The 12,829-nt window shown below is 41.9% G+C and overlaps 1 protein-coding gene across 2 annotated transcripts in view; it reads right to left on the bottom strand.

The window, feature by feature from the left end:
* ARK2N (arkadia (RNF111) N-terminal like PKA signaling regulator 2N) overlaps window positions 1–12,829 on the bottom strand; it is a 74,309-nt gene that overhangs the window by 48,307 nt on the left and 13,173 nt on the right. For both annotated transcript variants that reach the window (XM_074952313.1, XM_074952312.1), the window contains exon 2: window positions 4,085–4,894. In XM_074952313.1, coding sequence (XP_074808414.1) covers window positions 4,085–4,808 — 724 coding nt within the window. In that variant the 5' untranslated portion in view covers window positions 4,809–4,894. The remainder of the gene's footprint in view (window positions 1–4,084; window positions 4,895–12,829) is intronic.

The raw sequence follows: 12,829 nt of genomic DNA, 5'->3' as shown, positions 1-12,829 counted from the left end.
ATATGTAACTTTTCCAACTTTAATATTTCAGCTTTTAACAATATTCCCCCATATATTAGCCTAAAACACGGATTAATGCCCTTTTTAACATTCAAAACTGTTTTTGACTTATAGCATAGCACAATGGTGTGTGGAATAACAATATTATGTTATATTTTTATATTTTAAGAAGTGTCAAATTGTTTTAAGCCAAATATTGGATTCCTAGGATCATTTTGCATGCCAAGTTTTCTTCATCCAAAGCCAGTTTGTAGAGTGAAATTAGAAATCAACAAAGAACAAAACCCTAAACAATAACAGAAGTGCTCGTAGAAGCTGCTGTATCATATTTTATCAGTGCCCAAAGTGAATACCATCATATATCCAAGGATTGCTTAGGAATCTTGTATGCCAATATTGCTGTTCAATCTCTAAAATACAATAGAGGCATCTTAATCTGCATCAATTAGCAAGCCATTGTGGTTTACTGGACTGGATGGAGCCCAATTCAGTGCCCATTGAGATAAATGAAAAGGTTCTCACTAACTTCAATGGGTGTGGGATAGTGCCTATAGCACGTAAAGGAACAACATAAAATATTCAAGAATACTGCCTCACAGAATGTACTTTTGTCATGTATGCCACTAATCTAGTTATAATTGTAATGAAGTATTAGTAATGAAACCTCATCATAACATTTTGCTATTCAACCTTTGCTGAGATGTGAAATAAGACTGCTAATATTTTAATGAAAATTATCAGGTTTGCAGATTAGCACTGAGAATTGAAATTCTATTGCAAAATAGTCTGGTTCAGAAATCGTGTGTTTGAGTGAAAGCAGAAAAGTTAGTAAGATTGTTTATCTTTACGGCATCATTATGCATTTATTGGGACATTTTTCTTCTTAATAATCATCCCAAACTCACTGCAAAAGCAATCATATTGTGGGGTTCAAAAATTACTTATCTGCACTCTTAAAATGGAAGATGTCCAGTGAAATCCTTCAGCATTAAAGACCCAATTGTATCCTACCAAGTACATCACTTTAATTTTCAAACTACCCACAGGTTTAAAACAAACTTTTTTTTCCCATATAACTAAAATAATTTTACACATTTTGACAGAAGATGACAGCAGGAATATTTTATTCTTTTTTACAGCATCTCTATGTATCTGTGCTAAAAAAACACCTATAGCAAAGTTATAATCTTGGAGCATCTTTGCTGGCGTAGCTATTTTTCATGCTTATGCTAGACATGTCTGCAAAACAACATCTATGGTAAGCTGCTGAACCAATCTTGAAACTAACTCATTAGTGCAAGAGCATCCAAGCTTTATGACACTGAGGGTTACATTGGCTTCTTGTTAGTGTCATAAGTCATTTGCATAAAGAGGTACAGAATTTTTCAAAATAAGTGAACACATTTGCTCGTTCTTATATATCCCTTGATAGATGCAGAGCAGTTTCTCGTTACTGAAGTTCAGGAGCAATTAAGCCTGCAGTTTATCACCCTTTTATCACCAATAGGGGTAAATATGGCTGAACTTGGCCTTCAGGCTGCACTTTGGGCCACCCTGTACTAGCGTCTGAGTGGTCTTTCATTTAAGTCTTTCGAGGGTCCTATTCACAACACAATGTCAACTTGGTTTCAGAGTAGCAGCCGTGTTAGTCTGTATCCGCAAAAAGAAAAAGGAGGACTTGTGGCACCTTAGAGACTAAAATTTATTTTAGTCTCAAATTTAAATTTGTTAGTCTCTAAGGTGCCACAAGTCCGCCTTTTCTTTTTAATGTCAACTCGCTATGCTTTCTCAATGCTCTCTATTAAGTCAAATAATTATGACTTTAACACAACCAGTTCACCCAATTCAAAGAAGGATCAAGCAGAATTAAATATTTATTTTAAGTAAAAGTAGCCAGGCCAGATCATTAGCGATCCATCTACAATGGGAGAGCTAGAAACTCAGGTCAGATTCAAGGCTCAAGTACACCTATTAAATCTATTAATTTTCACTAGCCTACACAGAGCAATAGGATGCGTTCTAGATCATTTCTCTCACAACCCTTCTCATTTAAAGGGTAACTGAAATGTGAAAGAATTAGCAAGGATTCATTAAAAAGATGAAGTATGTCTTAAACATCACTTAAAAAAAAAAAAAGAGAACCGTCAAAGAGAAACCCACTGTTTAGAGTCCATCAGAACACCTGGGGTATGAAAGAAGATATGCAGGTCAATGCTGTCCCCAAGTGTTTTGTGTGCTCACTCCTTGTGTCACATGTAAAATTAGGCCTTGATGCAATGTCCACTGAAGTCAATGAGAGTCTTTCTATCGATTTCAGTGGGCACCGGATCAGGCCCTTCCAGTGCAAGCTCTTCAGGGCCAGGACTGAGGGCCAGATTTACAAAGGTATGTAGGCACCTAAAGATGCAGCCAGGTGTCTAGTGAGGTTTTCAAAAATTCCTAGGCACCTGACTTCCATTGCAATCAATGAGAGCTAGGTGTGTAGGTGCTTCTGAAAACCCCACTACGGCTTATCTGCAACTTTAGGGAGCTAAATACCTTTGAAAAACTGGCCTGGTCTATTTATTTGTTCTGAAGGACCTGATCCAAAGCCCACTGAAGTCAATGGGAGCCTTCAATGGGCTTTGAATCAGGCCCCAAGTGCTGAGGGCACTCTAAAAATAATAAATAATGAGACAAGTGACTGTCAAAGTTATCAGTTACATTGTACTATTTTAACTGGTAAATATAGCTACTGAACCACTATTAAACAAACCTCTTTTTTTAAAAAAACAAAAAGAACAGAACTAACCACATAATTATGGAAGTCTGTACCTTTCCCATACCTTCCAATGATAAACTGCATTTCCTGTGTTCAATCTACATCCTAGCAAAGAGATGCAGCCTTACAGAGTATAAGCAAAATAGCAGTTTTCAAACAGACAGACCAGCACCATTCACCATTATTAAACTAAGCTGAAACAGTTACAGCTATTTGTAAAATCGTAGGTAAATTCATCTTTTTTATATATTCATTCATTTTAGCTGTCAAAGTTATTAAGACTGCCATTTTCCTTTAAATCTTCCTTTAAACTACAGAAATATGCTGTTATTTAGCATGCAGTTTATCCCCCAAACATCCTCTTTAGTTAGCAGAAAGGGGGAAAGGCAGATCCACCCAGGAAAGACTGGCAAACCAAAAACTTTATTTTAAATTTTATTTTATTTTTTAAAGTTGCTATACGATGAAGGTTTTGAGGTATAGTATATTGGAAAAATAGTTCACACATAATCCTGACCATGGTGTTTGCACCAATTAAATAATGAAGACTCACCAGATGAGAAACTTTAAGAAGTTATTTCTTCTGCTATAAAAATCATGAGAATGCCCCAATAATTTGCTGCACCCAGCTTGTCAACATGGATATAACAGAGAATTCAGAAATATAAAAATTATAGATTCATGTAACAGAGAAGGATGGAATTGGCTTACTCCTAAAATTTTGAGACACCAGGAGTGGGGACAATTTGGGGCACGTACAAATAATTTTATTTATGCCCTAAAGTAAGTGGCCAGCTGCAATTTGCATGAATGTAATGAACAAAAAGGTTAAGTAAACTACTTATTTGAAATGTAGAGCTGGAAAGCACAGCATAAGTGCAACACTGGAGAATGGGGCCTTATGGTAAAATGGGCAATAGATATGCCATATTTTTTCCAAACACAGATGCAGAGGTGCTATTGTAATATATTAAAGTGCGGATGCCCACTTATAATAATGTATTGGCTAAATAGGCTGTTATGATTATTACCATCTAACCAGCACTGATAAGAGTTCATATAGGTTTACAAAGAAAAATCTGAAAATTCCAAGATAGTCCCTTCTACAATTTACCTGTACAATTTGCTGTTGTGCAAAAGCAAACTGAAAACCTCAGAACAGAGTTTAAAATTTGCCATGTCTTGTTAATACACTGCAGTCTTCAAATTTACACAGAGCTGCAGTTCTCCTGGTTTTTCTCAAGTGTCACTCATCTAATTTAGCATGACAGCTGAGAAACGATGTCAGGCGCTTTACAGTTCAGTTTAAAAAACATCCTCTACCTGGTATCTCTGCCGTGATTGTCTTGCTGCTCCCTGAAACCTCTTCTTCATCTTCTGATGAACTCGTGCTTGAGTCACAGGTCAGGTCACTATCACTGGTACTGCTGTCCTGCAGCAGATTGTATTTCTTGCGAGCAGCTGCCTCCCGTTTTTGTCTTAATAACCGGATTCTTTCTTTGTGCTTTTGGCTCCGATGACCTTTTACCTTGGTGACTCGTCCATTCTGCTTATCACTAGACTGTCGATTTTTCTTGGCAGCCATAGTTGATGTTTCACTTTCAGACCTGGACCGTCTGGATTTTCTCCCAGCTGCAGCCCCAGAAACTCCAGAAGGGTCTCCCTCTACAGGAGCTTCAGCCTGACAGGGCTCATTCTCTTCTGCGGAAGACAGCGTATCTGAATCAGCCAAATGCCCACTGGAAGAAGGGGAAAGCATGCAGTGATTAGAAGAGTCACTCTCATAAATTTGGCCTGCTGTTGGCTTATCACTCTCTGTTGATGCTAACTGAGACTCCGAGGAGTCCCGTCTCAGTTCCATCAGTAAGCACGGCATTGAGGAGAGCACCATAGAATCTGCTACAATGGGCACACCATCTTTCTGAGCACACGTGTCTAGTTCTATAGGTCCATCTTCACCAGGAGCTGCCTCTTGTTTTTCAGAGAGTTTTGGTGAGACTTCTGAGTCAATGCGTTCTTCTACTTTTCCCACTGCCTCCATCTTCATTTCAGAATTCCAAGCTCCTCCTTGTCTCAAAGCATGGAGTCTAGAGGACTGGGGGAACTAGATTAGGTTTTCAACAGCAAAGCAACCTGCATAAGAACAGAACAGTAATGACAATTTACTCAAATAGCAGAATCACTTCTAGTTTTTTGGTCATGTCCACAATTTCACGCAGTGAGGCCACTTCTTTATTTAGTTAAAGCTATTAAGGTACATTACAACTGTGGCTGTGGTACTTTTCTTTAGCTTCTGCCTTTTCCTGGTTAACTCCGTCTGTTACACTGACATGCTTAATGCTTTCCCTCTTAATGAAAGATGGCACTATCATTGTATAAAATACACTTCAATCTGCGCTAGTTATCACAACAGATCAGAAATAAAAACGACTGCAGTTTCTAAACTCTTACTTTGGAAGGTTTAAATTAATACAATATAAGCAGATTTTGAACTTTTATCTAGAAGTAATTTTTAATACACTTTAAAGGAAACTTCAGTATTGGTAAAAAGTGACATACTGAAACCCAAAAATCCTGAAGTCCTCTACCTGGGGAGGCCACCTTTAGGGGTGACAACATAGTTCAGTTTCCATGCCAGTGGGAACCCAATGCGTGTTAGCAGTCCACTTCCAGTAGCACTAAATCTGCTGAGGCACTGGTTTAGTACCAGCCCAGAGAGAAGTGGCATTGATGGTTCATTTACAGTGAAGTACTAACAATACTTCATACAACATTTAGGTGCTCCTTGAAGGTCTCGGATATGAGTATTGACCCATCCTGACCTGGTTTTGCTGATAAGATCTGTCAAGGGAACAGCATAAGATGGTACAGCTTCTGACAAGAAACACTTTCTATCCACACACAGTTTCAATCGCATCTTTTACTTCACGTTATAGTTTGATCAGCACTTTTCCATCTTAAATGTTAAAATCAAGCTGTCTAGAAAGCTGCTAACTTATAGGTCCCCAACCTTTGTAGTGTCTGAGCACCTCCAAAGTATTATAAATAAAAATAGCATTAATTCTTTCACCTTTATCATAGATCTCCTTCCATCCACATTTTAATTTTGACTTCAACATACCGTAAAACCACGCAAAAATCTTTCAATTATCATTCCCACTTATATGTAAATTAAAAGGGACACTTTGTTCAGGCCTAAAAATTGGTATGTTCTAAACAAAGTAATTTAATAGTTACTACTGTCAACATTCATTATATTGAAAAATATGCAGTGCTATGTTCTAATTTGTGGGAGGGCTTTTTAAAGGCTCTATTTCTGTAGGATCTAGAAAAAGACAATGAGTACTTGTATAACATAAGAATAGCCATACTGGGTCAGACCAAAGGTCCAGCTAGCCCAGTATCCTGTCTTCCTACAGAGGCCAATGCCATGTGCCCCAGAGGGAATGAACAGAACAGGTAATCATCAAACAATCCATCTGTCACCCATTCCCAGCTTCTGGCAAACAGAGGCTAGGGACACAATCCTTCTCCATCCCCATAGGAAGGATGGTCTAATGGGGAAGGTGCTAATCTAGACTCAGGAGATCCAGGTTCAATTCCCTGCTCCATTACAGACTTCCTATGAGACGTTGGGTACTTCTGTTACTCAGTTTCTCTCTGTAAAATGGGAATAATAGTACTTCCTTAACCCAGAGGGTGCTGGGAAAAGGTCTAGATTCTGTTACCAATCCCCTGAATAATCTTGAATCTTGAGATTTTTTTTTTTAAATATATTTCACTCCTCCCTAAGTGTCATGAGTGTCAGGCACTACAGTTATGGTGGGTCATAAATGTACTTCAGACAGACCAGCGAAGGAAGGAAAGTTTAAATTAACAAAACTTTCACAGCGTTGTGCTGACATTTATTAATTGTATTGGCTACTTCAACAAGGAAATAAACTTGCCGTATTAGTGTTGGGCACCATGAAAAACACAAGTATGACAAATCAAGGTTTGCTAAATGAGAAAGTGGAAACTGCTAAGAAGGAATCACAATTACAAATGCTAAAGAAGCAAGCATGGTGACGTATATAGAGCAAGAGCATCTGACAGTACTTGAAATGAGCAAAACTAGTTTGAAACAAAATAGAAGGTCCTTCTGAAGCTGTTAATTTCTAAAGAGAATTCTTATAGACAATATATAACTGCATAAGACCCACTTTCTCTGCCTCTTTTCAAATGTTACAACAGACTACAGTAACTCCTCACTAACTTTGTAGTTATGTTTCTGAAAAATGTGACTTTAAGTGAAACAATGTTAAGCGAATCCAATTTTTCCATAAGATTGAATGTAAATAGGGGGGGTTAATTTCCAGGGAAATTTTTTGTCATACAGTACAGGACTATAGTTGGGAGGTGCCCCCGCCTTACCCCACACAGGCACAGCCCACTTGCACTGGAGACAATGAGACAAGCAAGGAGGCTGAAGGTACTGTAGGCTAGGAGAGGCACACTGCGCAGCAGCAGCGGCAGCTTCCCCTACTTTGCAAGCACCAGGGGCGGGGGGCTCAACCCCTTCTCCCAAGCCCCCACCTTTAACCCGCCTCTTCTCTCCCCTCCCCCTTTACTCCGCACACCACATCCTCGCTCCTCCCCCCTCCCTCCTGCCCACAGCAATCAGCTGGCTTGTGGTGTGTTCAGGAGGGAGGAGCGAGGACACAGCGTGCAGGCTCCCCCTCCCTCCCCTGCCTCCTGAACACCGCAAGCCAGCTGATTGCCATGGGCAGGAGGCAGGGGAGGAAGGGGGAAGGCACACCGAGTCCTCGCTCCTCCCCCCGAATGCCGCAGGCCAGCTGATTGCCGCGCGCAGGAGGCGGGGGGAGGAAGGAGAAGGCGCTAATCCGTGGGGTCTGCCGGCGGGCGGGAGGCACTGTGGGGGGTGGTGTAGGGGAGCTGGTGGAGGGCTGCCAGCTGTGGACAAAGCAGGCAGCCAAACAACATTACAGTGATGCACTGCACAACTTTAAATGGAGCATATTCTGTAACTGAGAAGGGACGTAAGATCGAAACAACATTAAGCGAGAGGACGTTAAGCGGGGTGTTACTGTACATCAGAAAAGAAAAAAAAAACTTATAATGAGGAAAGCGAATATACTGAGATGTAAAAGCATCCTAAAACTAGAATACTTTCATGTACTTCACTTGCAAATCTCATTATTATTAAGTAATATACCGGTTATACAGATGGAAAAACAGAGGCACAGAGAGTTTAAGTGACTTGTCCTAGGTCAAAAATAGTATTATACCAGGGAATGGATCCCAAGGCATTGTCTACATTAGATTTTTTTTGTCTGTAATTCGCTATGGGTGCAGTTCTCTGTTGGTAACACTGGTTAAAGCAGTAGAGTAGACAAGACTCATGTGGGCTCAAGCATTTTTAACCTTGAGTCCATCCAAGCTTTGTCTACATTAGTTTTCTCCAGTGCTATAACTAGAGAAGTTATACCATATGGGAATTAAGGGCCCAAGAAAACTTTGTGGAGATCAAGTCCATGATTTCCTTTCCTTCTGAGCTAGGGAGTCAGAAGGGAACCAGTATATGCCTGGGCCAGGGGAAGCTCTGGGAACTTGAGATTAACATAGGATACAGAAGTCAACAGGGCAAATGGTTGATGATGTTCAGCAGTCATGCTTCAGCTCCGTTGATACAGATGCCTGCTGCTTCTCCACTATTTACCTGCACACACGGTAATACACTGTAAATCCCAAAGCATGCTGGTGATCTTGTAATCGTGTTTATGGAAATTTTGGATTTCATGATACTCTTTCTTGAGCACCATAACTTTCCCCATTTTCCTCTCACTGGGATCAAAGAAATGTTATGTCCCTGGGGATGATCTCAGGCAGAGGTGTGAAAATTCTGCTGCCTGATCTTTGCAGGCGTATGTGTATATTCTTCCACCTCTGCCCCTGAACTGAAGAACATGAAGATTTTGCTACCACCATATCACCGCTAGACCCCAGAAATCACACCACTACATGCCCCTTGCAGATTGGTGATTTTAAAGATTCCATTCTGAAATCAACATCTGCACACTGCTGCTTCACAGAAAAAAAAGATGCTCCAGCTAGAAGCATGAGGACTGGTGCCTTAGAGCATGTCTTCACATATAGTACTGCAGCTGTGCCACTGTAGCGCTTAAGTGAAGACGCTCCTACAACGACGGGAGACATTCTCCCGTCAGCGTAATCTACATCCCTGCGAGGCGGTAGCTATGTCAATGGGAGAAGCTAAGGAAAAACAAATCTTAAGAAATATTACTTTAGTTCTACTTGAGAAATATAAAGAGGAAAGAAAAGCAAAAAGATGATGCTGAAATACTCCCACCCTTTCCTGGAAACATGCTGCATAAGTTCTCAAGGTAACCTTAAGAGAAAGCCAAGCAGGCAACTTAAATCAGAAAACCACTGCACTGAAAACTAGTCTGTAAAACATCAAAGGCTCAAACGGATATTTAATTACACAATGTCCAAGAATTCCATTCAGCCAAAACAATTTTGTCCTTTTTCTTAGTGAACAAATGTTTGCCTGAAGATTAAGAAAACAGTTCTTTAAAACAGCACTGTCAGATACCCCTAAATATCTAACATGATCTTTATGAAGAAAGTATTTTCACAGCAATCAACTCATAGGCTCATTTTGACTTCTACTTAAGAAATAAAAACTTATGCAATATTAATTTACACACTGTCAAACAGTGCACCTTTATTTGAATTAAAGTGCATCTTGTGAACAATTTAGGCATTGGTCCAGAAGGACTGCGAAACTCAAGGGTTCTGCCTCAATGCATTAACTGCAGGCATAATAATACTAAGCATTTCTTTCTAACCTTTAATCAGGTTCTCTTAAAGAGCTTCCGAAATCCAATTACACCACACAAGATCTCCATAATACATGTATTACTGTTTCCATTTTACATATGGGTAAATTGAAGCACAAAAAGTTGTCCAAACACCACACCAAGACAGTGACAGAATAAAGAATAAAACCAAGAGGCCATGATTCTCAGTCTACTGCTCTATTACTCCTGGGGAAAATGTGCACGACTGCGCACATGCAGAATTCATGTCCCCTGCAGATTTCTTTGCTTCCCCACAGAAAAATGACTTTCTGATGGGGGAAGCAAAGGCAAGCCGCAAGAGCAGTTGTGCGCCCCTCCCCAGCAGCGCATGTGCACCATTTCGGGCACCTGGAGTAGCCAACAGAGAAGTAAATCACTGTAGGGACTATGGATGCCTCGGCCAGTGGCTCCTACCCTGCATCGGGTTCAGCTGCTAGTCCCTGCTGGGAGGGGGGGAGAGATGGGATTTTCTCTTCCCCTGCAAGGAGCAGCCAAGACCAAGTCAAATCCACCCCCAGAAACCTCCCCTGCAGGAATCTCTGCAGGCCCCCCACCCCCACTTCCTGCCCCCATCACTCCTCAGCCATGGGGGGAGGAGCTACTGGACAGGGAGCTGCTCCCCCATATGCCCAACCCCTGTGCATCTGGATGCCCCCGTACACAGATCCTCATGCACCTAGAACCCCACGCACCGAACCTCCCACACCCAAACCCCCATCCCGCTGAGCCTCACCCCCTGCATCCAGAGACCCTCTCCACTCAAATCCCCGCTCCTGAGCCCGACCTCCTGCATCCAGACCACCCCTGATGAGCCCCCTGAATCCCAACCCCCACAACAATAAGCCGGAACCCCCACACCTCGACCCTCCAACAGGACCCCCGCACCTCAACCCCCAACCCACTGCACCCAGACCCCCACCCCACCAAGCCCCAAGCACCCAGATCACCCCTGCTGAGCCCCCTGAACCCCAACTCCCACCCCAATAAGCCCGAACCCCCTACACCTCGACCCCCAACCAACTGCACCCATCCCCCACTCCACCAAGCCCAAATCCCCTAGCACCCAGACCCCGCTGCTGAGCCCCCTGCTGCGGAGCCCCCCACACCTAGACCCCCCTGCCAAGCCCCATCCCCCAACTTCCCTGCTGAGGCCCAACCACCATCACCCAGACCCCCCCTACAGAATCCCATTGCCCCAGCACCCAGACCCCCACTGAGCTGCCCACACCCGGACTGCCCCACACAGAATCCTCTCACCCCACATCTGGATCCTCCCAAACACTAAGCCCCTCCACACTTGGATCCTGCTGGGTGGAGCCTGCCCACACCTGGTCCGCCTTTCGTGGAGAGGTAGGGCCTCGGGGTGTTTCTGGGACAGGCCCAGGCCTTGCGCTAGTTATTCCTCACTGCCGAGAGCGTTCTAAAGAATATGATGAAAGTTTATATTCTCATTATCTCAGCCTAAAATTATTGCTGCCTATATATTTTACGTTTATGTAGCAGACTGAAAGATCCCCAAGTATGTTTAGGTATACAAGCTCGCACACAGTCTAAATACTTCCACCACATGTAATTACAGCCACCTCTGAAGTGCAGGGATGCACTACTGCACAGTAAAGCAAAGAGAGGAAGCTTTGGCCAAGGACACTGAAGCAAATTCCTACTCTTACAAAGAGAATTGTGAGACCTTTAATGCCCTCCAATTTTAAGATCTAATCCAAAAGACCCACATATAGGTCTTCATGATTTTCATGCCATCTTTTATGCTTGGAACTTCCTCCCTCCCCTTTAGTACCAATAGGCCACCGTCTCCATTCAAAACCCTTCTTTACTCCTTCAGTGAAGCCCATCAATGATAATCTAACACTGAATTCAAGTTTTATATAAATGTTCAACAACAAAAATATCTAAGTAACCAAAGGAAAACAAGCAAAACTAAATCAATTCAATTGGTCCTTTCTCTGCTGGAAATACTAGCCTCCCTCAAGACAGGTGTGCAAGTACGGACGTTTTCCTTCCCACCCACCACAGTCTGTCATTTTTACTGAGCTCTTGATCTGATTTACTCTGCAAGCTCCAACACCACATCTTTTTATCTGCTCGTGGAAGGTGCCAGGCATATCCATATACATAAAACAACAGAAGACTGCATGGCACTCGGTTTAACTCAAGATGGCGGAGTCATCTTTGCTTGAATTTGAAACCTGGGCTGCTCTAGAGTGTCTAGCCTTTTTCACACCACTATACCACCACCTTCTGGATACTGTACTTCTTTATATAAATGGTCCTTAGAAAAATGCTCTCCTAAAGCTGATTCAATAGCACACCATTCTACCTAAGGAACATTTTTGGGGAGTGGACTTGGCTGTTTAGCCAGTTAATTCATAACTCAGGCCCAGCAGCAATCCTAAAAGGTTGGACACTCCATCCTTTCCAACCAATATGGTTACAGAAACATGAGATGAAAGGATGAAACTAAAGCTCTGCTTCAACTGGTTTTGCATAAACAAATGAGGTTAAAAAATAAACTATTTCTATTAAGCCCTCAGACTGTGTATACAAACCATCCAAGACTCAGAAGAGAGGGTATGTGAAACACCTCTGCATTCTTGAAAAAAAAAAAAAAAAAAAACAGTCCTTTTCCAGCATAAGCAAGCAAGAATTTAGAGTAAAAAACCTCCATTTAAAAATATTAATATAGGTGAACTTGAAAAGGGAGAATATTAAAGAAAACTAGTCAAGACTGACCAGCCAAGATAATCCAAAACATACCTGTAGGACATGAGCCTGCACTCGGCACTCTATACGCACTCACCAGCTGAAAGGGAACCAAGCGAACTCATTTTCCTTGCTAAAATAAATTCATGAGTTTAATATACAGGAGAAGAGGACAGAAGTTAAGGTGTGTTCGCTTTGTTAAGTGTTTCCCTTCCACTGTGCCTGGCTGTCTATATTCCATTGTTGTGAGTAGCCGGCGTTTTCAAATCTACAAGACTTCTTCCCTCTGAATTCAAGAGAAATGGATTTTTATAAACTGCTTGTTCCTAAAAATGGAGACAGAAGACACTAGATCCACAAAGGGACTCAGGTGCCCTGCCAGCCAGTAGTATTTACAGCTCCAAGTTAAGTGCCCAGCCTCCCCCTGCATTTTATGGGGAGAGTTAGGTTCCTAAAAAAGGGATTC

Source organism: Natator depressus, chromosome 5 (genome assembly GCF_965152275.1).
Source record: "Natator depressus isolate rNatDep1 chromosome 5, rNatDep2.hap1, whole genome shotgun sequence".
NCBI lineage: Eukaryota > Metazoa > Chordata > Testudines > Cheloniidae > Natator > Natator depressus.
This window is presented reverse-complemented; position numbering and strand designations above follow the sequence as displayed.